Source organism: Vanessa cardui, chromosome 24, assembly GCF_905220365.1.
Source record: "Vanessa cardui chromosome 24, ilVanCard2.1, whole genome shotgun sequence".
NCBI lineage: Eukaryota > Metazoa > Arthropoda > Insecta > Lepidoptera > Nymphalidae > Vanessa > Vanessa cardui.
This window is the reverse complement of record NC_061146.1, coordinates 1,632,822-1,646,001: the sequence shown is the minus strand read 5'-3', so window position 1 is coordinate 1,646,001 and position 13,180 is coordinate 1,632,822. Positions and strand designations below refer to the sequence as shown.

Genomic DNA, 13,180 nt, shown 5'->3' with positions numbered 1-13,180 from the left:
CCACTGAATATGCTGAACCAGTTAACGTCAGTTTAAACGAGCAATCATCCAGACTTAAAAATATAACCAGAAAATTACATTACGCAAAAAATGTAAGCCAAACTTTATTAATATGATATCTACTAAATTAAATAATTAGAATACTTACATAGGAAAATATATATAATCCGGGCTTATTATTTAATCTACGTCTTATTTATGTTTGCCTGGTAATCAGATCGTGTTGTGAATCAGTGAAGTGAGGAGTGAGTGTTGTCAAGGATTCAATTTAGTGTTCATTCGGACAAGAGAGGATAGAGATAGAAAATGTCGGTATTTCGCCAAGCATATTGTACTCTTATAGGTATTTCAATTTACTTTGCTTTGCTTTTAATTTTGTTTTGATTTTATGAGAACCAGACGAGGCCTCTTAATTTGCCAGCTACGGTCTGATCTATAAGAAAAAACTCGTCAATTGATGTAGAAGTCGTTCGTGATATATTTAAGTATATTTTTTAAAGTTATGCAACTGTCAAAATAACATTACCACAAGTGATAAAGTAGGACATCAATTGTCAAAGTTCCTTATAGAACATCTTCGTGTTTCATAAGTGAAGGATAAAATAATTGATAAAGTGTTTCACGTGAGATTTATATAGACGTTGTGGATTAGAATTGCCATAATCTTAAATCATTCAGATATATATTTTAAAGGTGTCTTCGTGTTGAGATCTTTATTTTTTTGATACTGTTTCTTCTTTCAGTATTATTTAATTTAACAGTGTTATAGCAATATATATTAGAATAGAGAATTTGAAGATGATTATTTTGAATTAGCCATATAAAGAATGTTGAATAACTTTTCATGTTACAAAATAACCGATAAAAGAATTTAATAATTAGTCAAAATTAATATGTTCGAATCAAATCAAATCAAATCAAAATAAACTTTATTCAAGTAGGCTTTTACAAGCACTTTTAAATTGTCATTTTACAATTAAGTGAAGCTAACACCGGTTCGGAAAGTAGATTCTACCGAGAAGAACCGGCAAGAAACTCAGTAGTTACTCTTTTCTAACATTTAGAAAATACGAAGTCATGTTAAATTATTAATTTAAATAATTTTATTTAACTAAGAATAACTGACTAAATCAATCAATGGTTTGGAATACAGTTAAAAAATTTCTTCAAGAATTTGCGTACAATAATTTATTTCCAACTTCCATCCATTTGAGAAGTAAGAAGTAGCCCATGTTCGTCCTTGGGATTTAAGGTCGCATCGTTTCAAATTAAAAAAAAAATTGATTTAGTGGTCTAGTAGGTAACGCGTAACAGACGTACTCTATACATATGCCCTACATATATACGACAATATTTAATATTAATCATTATAATGTAGTTTAGTATCCACGTTCCAATAATAACGAACTTTATCTTTATTTGTAGATATTATGTTAGGATACTAGTTTGTTTTCAAATATAATAAAAATACTTACAGTATTGTAACTAATAATTAGAAAATTGGTTGGGTCCATCTACTGATACTCGCCTTACTTATTTTGTGCTAGTATCCTAAATCTACATACTTAAATAATATGCAGATATATAATTTTTTTTACTCCGAAAACGATAATCTGTCTTACATCTAACAATGTGACTAAGAAGAATGCCTTATATTATTATAAATTTGATGATAACTTTGTCATTTTTTTTCAGTATGTTTCCTCACCTTCAACATGGGTCTGATGTTCGCTTGGCCGTCATCAACAATCAAATTGTTTTCATCGACAAACACAACTCTAAACAGACCAATGGGTGAAACGGAACTGGCACTCTTTGGCAGTTTAGCCTCTATTGCGGCATTGATCAGCACTCCTATTTCTGGGTTCCTGATAGATGTTTTAGGGAGGAAAAAGTCATGTATTTTATTCTCCTTGCCACAGCCGGTAAGTATTATCAAATATTCTCCAAGGAAAGCGACGAATGTGTAATTAAATGTATACTTTACTAACTACCCTTCTCGGATCGTAATGGGTACTAAAATACATCAAATATTTAGATCGTTATACCTATGACGTAATTGATTTACTTAGTTGGCATTTTTCCGACATCTTCGACAAATTTAGCCAATTGACCCAAAAATAATGCACGTAAATCATCCTTGTGAATTACTGCGTCCGAAAACTACATATATAATAAATTATGGTTCGATAATTTTTGACATGTATACAGATAGAGGAAAAGACTGGACTCTGTTTTATTATATGTAGTGATTCAAGTGGACTAAAAACTCCTCTCAATTTTCGATACACAAGATTAAATTACTAATATTTTTATTATTTAAAATAACAAGCTAAACGATTTTGATTTTTCCTTGTTTCAGGTCGCGTGGGCTTTGGTATCAACAATTCCAAGAGTCGATGTAATTTTAACTTCCATCAGCATTTCAGGATTGGGTGGATGCTTGTTTATGATAGCACCTAATTTCATCAGCGAATTCTGCCAAGAAACAATCAGAGGAACTATGACATCTGGAGCGATAATTTTCTATGGAATCGGTTTGATGGTGTCCTATATCTTGGGCGGGTATCTGAGTTATCAGGTCATGAACTACGTATGTTTAATGATATCAGCTTTGGCTGTGGTGTTAATCATGATCCTGAAGGAGTCACCTACTTACCTAATGAAGAAAGGTCTAGATGAGGTGGGTCTTATTATAATTAGTTTTTGATAAATAATTAACTCCAGACAGTACTTTTGTATATTGACAAGTATATAAATGTTTTAATTAAGTTAAGATAAAACACTAAGAATTATATTTAAAATTTTAAAAAGTGGAAATCGTAAAAGCCGCTAAATAGAGCGAAACCGCCGATTTTCTTTCATTTTGTCTTAAGAAAATTCAAAATTTGAATAGGAAACAAATATTCGTAGCATGGAAATGCATTTATATTATCCTCAAAATTCCACTTACTCCTTTTCCAAGCGAGTCTGAAGTAGTTGTAGAAGATTTGAAGTTTGAGCTGAAGAATATATGGATTAATTTAAATTTCACTTTTGTTTTCAGGAAGCTGCGAAATCGATAGCATTTTACAGATCAACTAGTCCTAAATCAAAAATAGTATTGCAGGAAATGGACTTGATAAGAAGAACTCTCAACCCGAAAATGGATGGTAAGATATTTTTTAATTTGTCTCATTAATTGCATACAGCTCAAATAATTACACCAAAAAACTATTAAATTGTATAGCCAATTTACTCATCACATTTTTGGTTTATTTCTTAATTTTTTAATTTCCATTTGCTTATCTAGTGGCTCAGTTTATTTGTAATGTGTTAGAACAGAAGTATTTCAAAACAAACTTTAATTTTGAGTGCAAATGCATCAATATTGTGCAAAGGGCTACGTGTATATGTAATTGTAGACATTTTGGAATCTAATATTATATTTAAACGGAGACAAAATTTCAAATTGAAAACAAAAGAAGGTTTCTTATTAGTTTGTAGCCAATAAAATTGAATTGATTGGGAATTTTATTGATTCTGTATAAACAGAAAAAAATCATGATAAATAGGTGTCTATTTTCAACCGACTTCAAAAAGGAGGAGGTTATCAATTCGTCTGTATTTTTTTTTTATGTTTTGTTACCAATGACATATAGGTGAATAACTGAAAATCACGTTAACCAATTTTGATAATTCTTTTTTTATTATAAAACATATACTTCAAGGGTAGTTTGGTGAAAGTTTGGTAAGGTTCTGATCATAGGATCCATGACAAAATAACGGAACGGAAGGGAACGGAACAATTCTGAGGAGCACGTTAGCGATACTCGGTAGAATCTTTTATATTTATAGGTTATTTGGATATTTGAGTCACCTTCCGTAATGTGGTTATGTTTATGTAATTATCATAGTCGAATAGTATAATCAACTAGCTAAACCGGCTTCGCACGGGTGCAATACTGATACTAAATATACTACAGAATTTGTTTATACGACATCACATCGCAAACTTCTAAAATTATCAGTGTTTCTTTACTATATTGTTCATGTATTATATACACAAACCTTCCCCTTGAATCACATTATCTATTAACAAAAACCGCATCAAAATCCGTTGCGTAGATTTAAAGATATAGGGACAGACTTTGTTTTATACTATGTAGTGATGGAACTCCTATACGGCTCACACTTAGAGTGCGATATGGGGCAGAATTTCTTACTATCTTTAATCAAATTTTGTGTATGTGATGCGATGTCATATGATGTACGACATATATTAGCTCTTTTTCAAAGTTTTTTTGCTGAGGTCGATTACAGCTCTTTCGAGGGATCCTTGGAGTTTATGCCGCATGACATATTAAAGCCGCATTTTCGAAAGTCTATTTTTGCTTTATTCGCAAGTTACCTTTGAAATCGTCCTCGAAGTAGTTTCTGACTCATATAAACGGAACGCTTTATCTATCCATATTAAGAAAAAATAGTTAGTCAACATCAGCTTCACTCAAAATCAAAAAATAAATAAAAAATTTAACAAAAAGAAAAACCGACTTCAAACAAAACACTATTTTAAAACAAATGAATATGCACTAAAAAGTAATAAAAATAATTGCGTATTCAACATATTTTTAGAAGCCTCCTAAGTAAAATGAAATTAAAAATATTAGACTACTTAAAAGTCGTTTTACGATTATATAATGTTGTTATAATTATTGGTATATTTGGAGCCGGTGTCAGCCACGGTGGCCGTGACCCAACAATCAATAGAAAGAAGCGATACGAGCCCCTTGATTGATCCAGTATATTATTGTATAAAAGGTAATTTGTAAAAAACTTTGTTAAAGTATTCTCGTATTGTTTTTTGATAGATATACTGTTAGGGTTTTCTTGGCTGACACCGACTCCAAATATAGCAAGAAGTCGGTTTTTCTTTTTGTTAAAATTTTTATTTATAAAACTTATTATTACGTATGTTATAAAATCTTTATTATGGTTTACTTTAGTGACGTTTTATGGTAATAAAACAAGTGAACGTTCTAAGTTTAAATAAGATTTAAAGATAAGATGATATATACGGTGATATTACATTTATTTCGTAGAAGCGATTTGATCGCATACGAATGAAATCGATGTCGTTTAATTATCTTTTAAAAACAATTGAGCTTCAACGATATTACTTTAGTACATCACATCGGTGAAAAATGACATAAATATCTTTACGCCGATACAAATCGTAAAAGGTCCGTAAGTGACATACGACTTTTTATAGTTGATTGCACAGGATATGGATATGATAAGCTATGTGATGTTTCCTAACTATGCGCTTGTTCATAGTATCTCGTTATTAGATCAGTCAGTGGCGGATTTACAAATCTGCCGCTAGTAGGCCGCCCCTACTTTTTCTTGCAATATTTATGATTTGTGTTCTATCGTCTTCATTTCATCGTTTTTTCCCCGTTACTAGTATGATTATAAACTTGGTGATATTTCATTAGTTACTCTTTTTCAACATGTAAAAATACAGACATTTTAGTTAAATACATATATGTAGGTAATATATACTGCCTGGAAGTCAACAGGTATTAATATAAAATTTCTAAGGAAGAAGGTAATTTTAATACAATTTTTTCCTTAAGGTAAAAAAATACACGAGAATTCCAAATTAACAAAACAAATTCTTAGTTGGTCATAAGTATTAAATTTAAGTGCAAAAGTAAATTTGTAATCTTGTTAAATTGTTTTCATTATATTAATTAAGATTAGAGTTGATGACACAAAGAAATAGTTTCAAAACAATATTTGCATTACAAATATGCAAATCTTTTATAGCGGGGTGATTAATTTCTATCTCAGATTTGTAAGACTATAATTAACTTGTGAGCGCTGCGACGTCAGACACAAAGAAACCGCTTGTAAATATCTCACTGCTGGTCTAAGGCCTCTAAGCTTTGGGGATTATTATATCTGTGGCAGAATTTCATTGAAATTAAAAACATGCATCTTTATGATATTTTCACGAGGGAAAACATGGTGAAGAAACTGCAGATCAGATTTATTATAAACAAAAATTAAACATATGAAAATTCAACGATGCTTAAAACCAGTTAATATGAAATTGGGTCATCTCGGCTTTCTTCAAACGTACTAGCCGATTATAAAATTGCATCATTTGTAATAATGTCTTATTTATGAATGTTCTTTAAACATACGAATTCAAATTTTGAAATAAGAATAAAAATACCAAATCACGCATTTACTAGTAGTGTTTATATTGACCACTCGTGTCTGAACTAAGATGTTATTCTTTTAGTTTTGATATGAGAGTGAGTCTGACGCTCTCTCACCTAAAAAAAAAATGTAAATAACAGGCTGTAAATTTCCCACTGCTGGGGTAAGGCCTCCACTTCCATTAAGGAGAGGATTTGGCACATATTCCACCACGCTGTTCCAATGCGGGTTTGTAAAATGCACATGTGGCAGAATTAGACACATGCAGTTACCTCACGATGTTTTTCATTTACCGCCGAGCACGAGATGAATTATAAACACAAATTAAGCAAATATATATAGTAGTGCTTGCCTGGGTTTGAACCCGTAATTATCGGTTAAGATGCACGTGTTCTAACCACTGGGCCATCTCTCTCTCACCTATCAAACTAGAATGTTTGTTGAATAGTATCGACTCAGACAGTATAACCGTGTACACATTATAGCCGCTCAAACTAACGACCAGTGTCTAATCTCAAACCATATGCATGTGATTTTAATGACAGTTGAGTGACAACTACAGATTAAAAAGTTACTAAAATTAAAATAAGAAGGGTTTCGATTGAAAATATAAGCATGAAAAGGAAAGTTTGACGAAGAAAAAGGCGCTATATTTTTTTTAATCACATGATATGGTTACTTTTAATTGATAGTTTATTAATGAGGTTTTTTTTTTATAGATGTGACACCGGAAGAAGAAAATTTGAATCCCGAATTGCAAACTAAGAAGAAACTGTCCGTCATTCAATTTTTAAGTAAGTAAACATATAATTTTACTTAAATTTTGAGCGTCATTGTATTCAACAAAACTCCTAAATATCAATTTCATTTTATGATTATGATATAAATTTAATACATTTTTCTGTACTTGTGTGACTAAATAAAGTTTACTCAATTTCAAAAAGACAAATATACACTGTGAGGTTTTCCAATTTATTGATCAATTTTTTTTTAAGCCAAGTAATGGCTTAACTAGTCTGTGATCATACAGCATAGGCCTTTTTTAGTTTGCATGTAATTGTATCAGTACCATCCCGACCCTAAAGAAACGATGGCTTATAGGTTGTGAGTGACAATAGTCTGCCCTTAAATTCAATATTCTTGTCCTTAATCTGTTTTGGAACTGTTATTATTTTTTTCCGTACCAGTTAATTACTTGTCCAATAGCCATATTTAAAAAGCACAAAATATTACTGTTCAAATTCAAAATTGGAATCCTACTGGAAAATTAGTGACAGAAAGCTACATTGGTCTAGTCTATAACCCATTAGTTAAATTGTTAATGTTTAAATTGTAAATGGATCTTAATTTTTAGGTTATTTGCAAACAAATTAATTATAAATTACGGGATATTTACCATGCTTTTTATTTTTGTTCGGTAGAGGTCTCGTGTACAAGACATTCGTAGATAATGTCGAAATATCGAGCTCCACCGAACGAAAATAAAAAACATGGTAAATACTAAATATCCCGTAACTTATAACTGTAATAATAAAAATAACTATGTTAATTTAAAATCTTAAATTAATACTAATAAAGATTTAAATAGTAAAGTAAAGTAACAGCCTGTAAATTTCGCACTGCTGGGCTAAGACCTCCTCTCCTATTAAGGAGAAGGTTTGGAACATATTCCACTACGCTGTTCCAATGCGGGTTGGTGGAATGCACATGTGGCAGAATTTCAATGAAATTAGACACATGCGATGTTTTCCTTCACCGCCAAGCACGAGACGAATTATAAACACAAATTAAGCACAAATATATATAGTGGTGGGCTTGAACCCAAAATCTTCGGTTAAGATGGACGCGTTCTAACCCCTGGGCCATCTCAGCTCCGTGAAGTAGTAGTAGTAAGTTTTTCAATATGATATTGTTATCTTCAGAAAAATCGCAATCGACACGTCGAGCGTTGATCCTAGTCCTGGCGACATACTTCACGACCATCTTCCAAGGTCTTGTCGTTGTTCAAGTGTATTCAGAACCAGTTTTCGAAGAAGCCCTACCGAGTATGTCAGCCAACTTGGCGAGTATTTTGTTCGCATTGACGAACACGATCGCTGGATTCGTTTCTGCGTATTTGCTGGACTATCTAGGCAGGAGGGTGAGATACAAATTTGCGTATTTCTAGAAAGGTTTTACGTTATAAAGGCCACGTTACATGAAATACTTGTTGTCTACTATTACACATTTCACTGTATACGTAATTTAGACTGATTACAATTTTTTTTATTTTGTTATTTTATAGGGTAAAAATAACTTCCTCTAAATCTCATTTCGTAACTAAAACAAAAAGTTACATGGTTTGTACAGTTGAATAAGTCACCAAAGTTTTATTTGACTCGGACAGATTACTTTGACTAGAATAACTTTCTAAATAAAGAAAATTTTATCTTACAAAATTTCTTCTAATTACAAAACAGACAAAAATGACTATTTAAGTGACATTGGGAAAAAGTTGCATATACAGAATGATATTTCCATACTGATAGCACCTTACTTATATGATAACATCACATAAGACCTTTTGTTCATCCAAGACAAGAATGTTTTAAGAAGTTAATAAGTTTAGCCGATTTCTCATACTTACATCATTTTTATTTCAGCCCGTGTTCATTTATTCATCAATAGCATCAAGTATCTGTTGTGTGGCGTTAGGAACACAGATACATTTACAATGGGGTCCTCATTGGCTGACTGGAGTTTTATTATATGCATACTGTATAACCGCTACAATTGGAGCCGGTACTGTGCCGTATGTAATAATCGCTGAATTGTTCTTGCCTGAGGTTAGTACTCCTTTAATATCATAGTTTCCTAGTACTTCATTTATTTTTTAATAAACCATAAATAATGAGTTTGGCTGTGAATATCTTAGCAAGAGTTGAAAGGTAGCCACATAGATATAGAATAGAAGCGAATTGATTGACAGCTTGAGATGAATGGAATTACTACATATATTATATTATACTACATATATATTATACAACCTTGTTGCTCTAGTGTCTAGATATAAGTCTTCAATCCTTAGGTCCAACGGTCAAACTCGAGTTAAGGCCGATAAAAAGGTGTTGAGATTTTTACTAAAAAAAATCTGAGAGTCTGTTAAAAGTGTACATTCCTTTGCCTCGTAAAACACGTAAAGCCGTGCCTACACCTTAACTCTTCCATTCGTGTCAAATTTGCCATCCGATTAGGTTATGAGAGTGAAGAAATACAGTATAATACCTGTGTTTGCGAACACACTTGTGTTATACCAAAGTAAATACGTCAGTATAAAAGCATGCAGGCAGACAAGTAGATGCTATTGCCGAGTATTAATTTCAAAACTGGTGGTAGATTTTTGACTTTCAATAAGCTGATGTAATCACTTCCATATTGAATAAAGTGTTTTTTAACTTTGAATAGTATGGAAAACATGCCATGCTATTTTGTAGTGCTACCAGAAATAACGTATAGTTTAGAGAAGATTATCCTCAAAAGTGATCCTAAGCGTGTTATTACGTTCTTCCTGCGTAATTGTTTGACCTAGTTGAATTTGGCTGGTATGCCCGAAATCGTTTAAGATGACATAATTATAATATTACAACATGAAGTCAAATAACTGTGGATCTAAAAATTACGAAAGCTTTTTTTTATGGTATAGGTTGGCGGACGAGCATATGGGCCACCTGATGGTGAGTGGTTACGATAACCCATAGACAATGACGCTGTAATAAATATTAACTATTCGTTGCATCGTCAATGTGCCACCAACCTTGGGAACTAAGATGTTATGTTCCTTGTGCCTGTAGTTACACTGGCTCACTCACCCTTCAAACCGGAACACAACAATACTGAGTACTGTTATTTGGCGGTAGAATAACTGACGAGTGGGTGATACCTACCCAGACGGGCTTGCACAAGGCCCTATCACCAAGAACTGTCCAAAGTATGACCAAAGTATACTGCACTATCGACTGCAATAACCCTTGAATTTCCCATTTGTACGCATGTTAAATACGCATTTTAAATATTGCGTTACCGAATGATTTTTTGTTTCCAGGTCAAAGGAATAATGACGATGTTAATCGTCCAATGGGCGTGGATTTGCAATTTCATAATACTCTTCATATTTAATCCGCTAAACACAGCGATTGGCTTGGGACCGGTGTTTTATATATTCGGAATATTCAGCTTACTTTCCGGCGTCGTCAGTTTTATGTATTTACCAGAAACGAAAGGGCTTACAGTTGATGTCATACAAACATTGATGGTTAAAGCGAAAAAGTCAGAGAAAGCATAAAAAACAAATGAAATTAAAACTTTGATAGATGCGATTTAGAAAAAAAAATGTTTTTATTGGTCATAGTAGGTTTTTGCCGTGGATCGATTTAAAAAAAATTGAATCCTTGTAATTATTATGGCAATAACACGACCGAGCATATATGCTATAAAAGCAGGCTAATATTGAGCAGATGCTACTTAATATTTACACAGTATAAAACAAAGTGCATTTAATGCAGATCAATGTGATCCTTTACAGCAAAGGAATATTACAGTTTAAAGAAACCGAAGATAAGAAAGAAAGGTCATAGTGGTATGTACTGTCTAAAGAAAACAAGTTGTGAACATTAGGCAAGGCCTGGCGTGTGTAAGGCATTTAGTAGTATTTTTAGTATTAGCATTGCACCTGCACAAAGCCGGGGTAGGTTGCTAGTAGCATATAAAACACACAATAATATTTTGTGTTCCGACTAGGAATAAAGCGTTGTGCAGAGATAATGCTCAATAATGACTCTAAGCATGGTATTTGTGAGCATGCTTTTTTAAGACTTGTATTTAATTCGATGTTTAAAAAACCGTTTTATTTGTACACTGACTTACTCACTATTCCTGTATATAACTGTTGACTTCCAAACAGGATAGATTAATTTAAATAATTGTATTTAACTAACTTGACTTTGTATTTTTTAAATGTTAAAAAGAGTAACTACTGATTTTCTTGCCGGTTCTTCTCGGTAGAATCTACTTTCCGAACCGATGGTAGCTTCACTTAATTGTAAAATGACGATTCAAAAGTGATTTACTGTTTTACGAGTCATAGACAATTCAAGTATCCGTAAGCAAAACGAATCATTACTTGGATATAGTAACCGACCATAAATCAACATAGTCTATCGTACCATCAACAAAAAAATACAACAAAAAATCAATAACATCAATAGCTTTTCTAACGGTACTAAGAGGCGTTAATTGACGTCACATGGCGTTCCATTCCATAAGGTCGCATGATAACTGTATTTGTTGCCGAGTTATTGCTTTTTTATTTGTTAAATAAGATTTCTTTAAAACGATAATTCTGTGTGATGTTCTGTGATTTAAATTTGGAAACTCAAATGTTTTTTTTTTTCAATTAATCATCTTTTTATATAAAAGCAGATAATTCGATGTGTTTGATAACGCCATCTATCGACGATATTATAAAAAGCTTTATTACAGTTTTCAAATTCACTTCGTGTCTCACTTGTAAACACTCGTCTTAAATAGTACACTATTTGGTACGTATCCTACTAATATTATAAATGAGAAAGTTTGTGAGGATGGATGTATGTGCGTTTGTTACTCTTTCACGATAAAACTACTGAACGGATTTGGATGAAATTTTACAGTGATATAGGTTATACATGGGAATAGCACATAGGCTACAATTTATAATTATTTTAGGTAAATTGAACATAATATAACAATACATATTAAGTACCCGGGCGAAGTAACCTATACAACTTGTAATGATAATGCTCAAAGTCGGGTAGAAGTAGATCGTGGAGTTATTCTTATAGAATACCGCTACATAAAGTAAAGTAAAGTAAAGTAACAGCATATAAATTTCCCACTGCTGGGCATGGCATCGCTAAGGGTTTGGTTATGGCATCCCAAAGAATTTATGTTTAAACAAGACACTGTATACTTTTTTGGTTAAACAAGATAAAATAAACTGAATATATTAAATGATAGTTGTAAGTTTCTCTCCGACCCGACTTCCTACATTATTATTGATCTGTCCTTAAAATTACCAAAACTCCTTCCGATTGAGATAAAATTCCTTATAAAATGAACTGTGTTTAATTTTAAGTTGAGAAGACCTATAACTTCAGAGGTTATGTTTCAATACATACAGATTATATAATATTTAACTAATATGATTGTATTTTTTAAATGTTGAAAAAGAGTAACTGCTGAGTTCCTTGCCGGTTCTTCTCGGTAGAATCTACTTTCCGAGCCGGTGGGAGCTTCACTTAATTGTTAAATGACAATTCAAAAGTGCTTGTAAAAGCCTATTTGAATAAAGTTTATTTTGATTTTGTTTTTTTTTTAACAATTAATATCTCGCGATAATTATATTACATTACATTAGCAGCCTGTATATCCCACTACTGAGCTAAGGCATCTCTTTGAGGAAAAGGTTGGTGAAATACACATGTGGCATACTTTCGATGAAATTAGACACGTGCGGTTTTCCTTCACCGCCGAGCACGAGATGAATTATAAACACAAATTAAGCACATGAATATTCAGTACTTGAACCCGCAATCATCGGTTGTGATGCACGAGTTCTAACTATTGGGCTATCTCGGCTCGCATTCATGTTTGATACAACTCTTATAAGCTATGCGCTGTTATAAATTTAAGTACCGTAGCGCATTTCTGTATATACAAGTTGAGATACCCGGATATAGGTATTCGATGACTATATGGATATTAATTTCTACCGCAAAGTAATAGATCTCTCTCATTGAATAGCCTTAATACTTTCATAATTACATGTTGCATACAATTTTAACGTTTTAATTTAGTATCCCGTGTTGGATAAAACATTAATTTATTTAGTCATGCTTAATATGTGGTTAGAAATATTGGACTACTAACTGATACTGATACTGCTAGATATAAC

At 32.3% G+C, this 13,180-nt stretch overlaps 1 protein-coding gene across 1 annotated transcript; it reads left to right on the top strand.

The window, feature by feature from the left end:
* Positions 1-220: 220 nt before the first annotated feature.
* Positions 221-10,775, top strand: LOC124540288 (facilitated trehalose transporter Tret1-like). Its single transcript, XM_047117763.1, has 8 exons — positions 221-343; positions 1,696-1,925; positions 2,363-2,683; positions 3,047-3,152; positions 6,930-7,004; positions 8,133-8,350; positions 8,853-9,035; positions 10,292-10,775. The coding sequence occupies exons 1-8, from the start codon at positions 307-309 to the stop codon at positions 10,529-10,531; spliced, it is 1,410 nt and encodes a 469-aa protein (XP_046973719.1). The 5' UTR covers positions 221-306; the 3' UTR covers positions 10,532-10,775.
* The last annotated feature ends 2,405 nt before the right edge of the window (positions 10,776-13,180 follow it).

What these genes read in the sequence shown, in the direction of transcription:
- LOC124540288 (XM_047117763.1), top strand. Translation starts at nt 307, where the DNA reads ATGTCGGTATTTCGCCAAGCATATTGTACTCTTATAG. An exon ending in TATTCTCCTTGCCACAGCCG is followed by an intron (nt 1,926 to 2,362) that starts GTAAGTATTATC and finishes TCCTTGTTTCAG; the next exon opens with GTCGCGTGGGCTTTGGTATC. An exon ending in TCTCAACCCGAAAATGGATG is followed by an intron (nt 3,153 to 6,929) that starts GTAAGATATTTT and finishes TTTTTTTTATAG; the next exon opens with ATGTGACACCGGAAGAAGAA.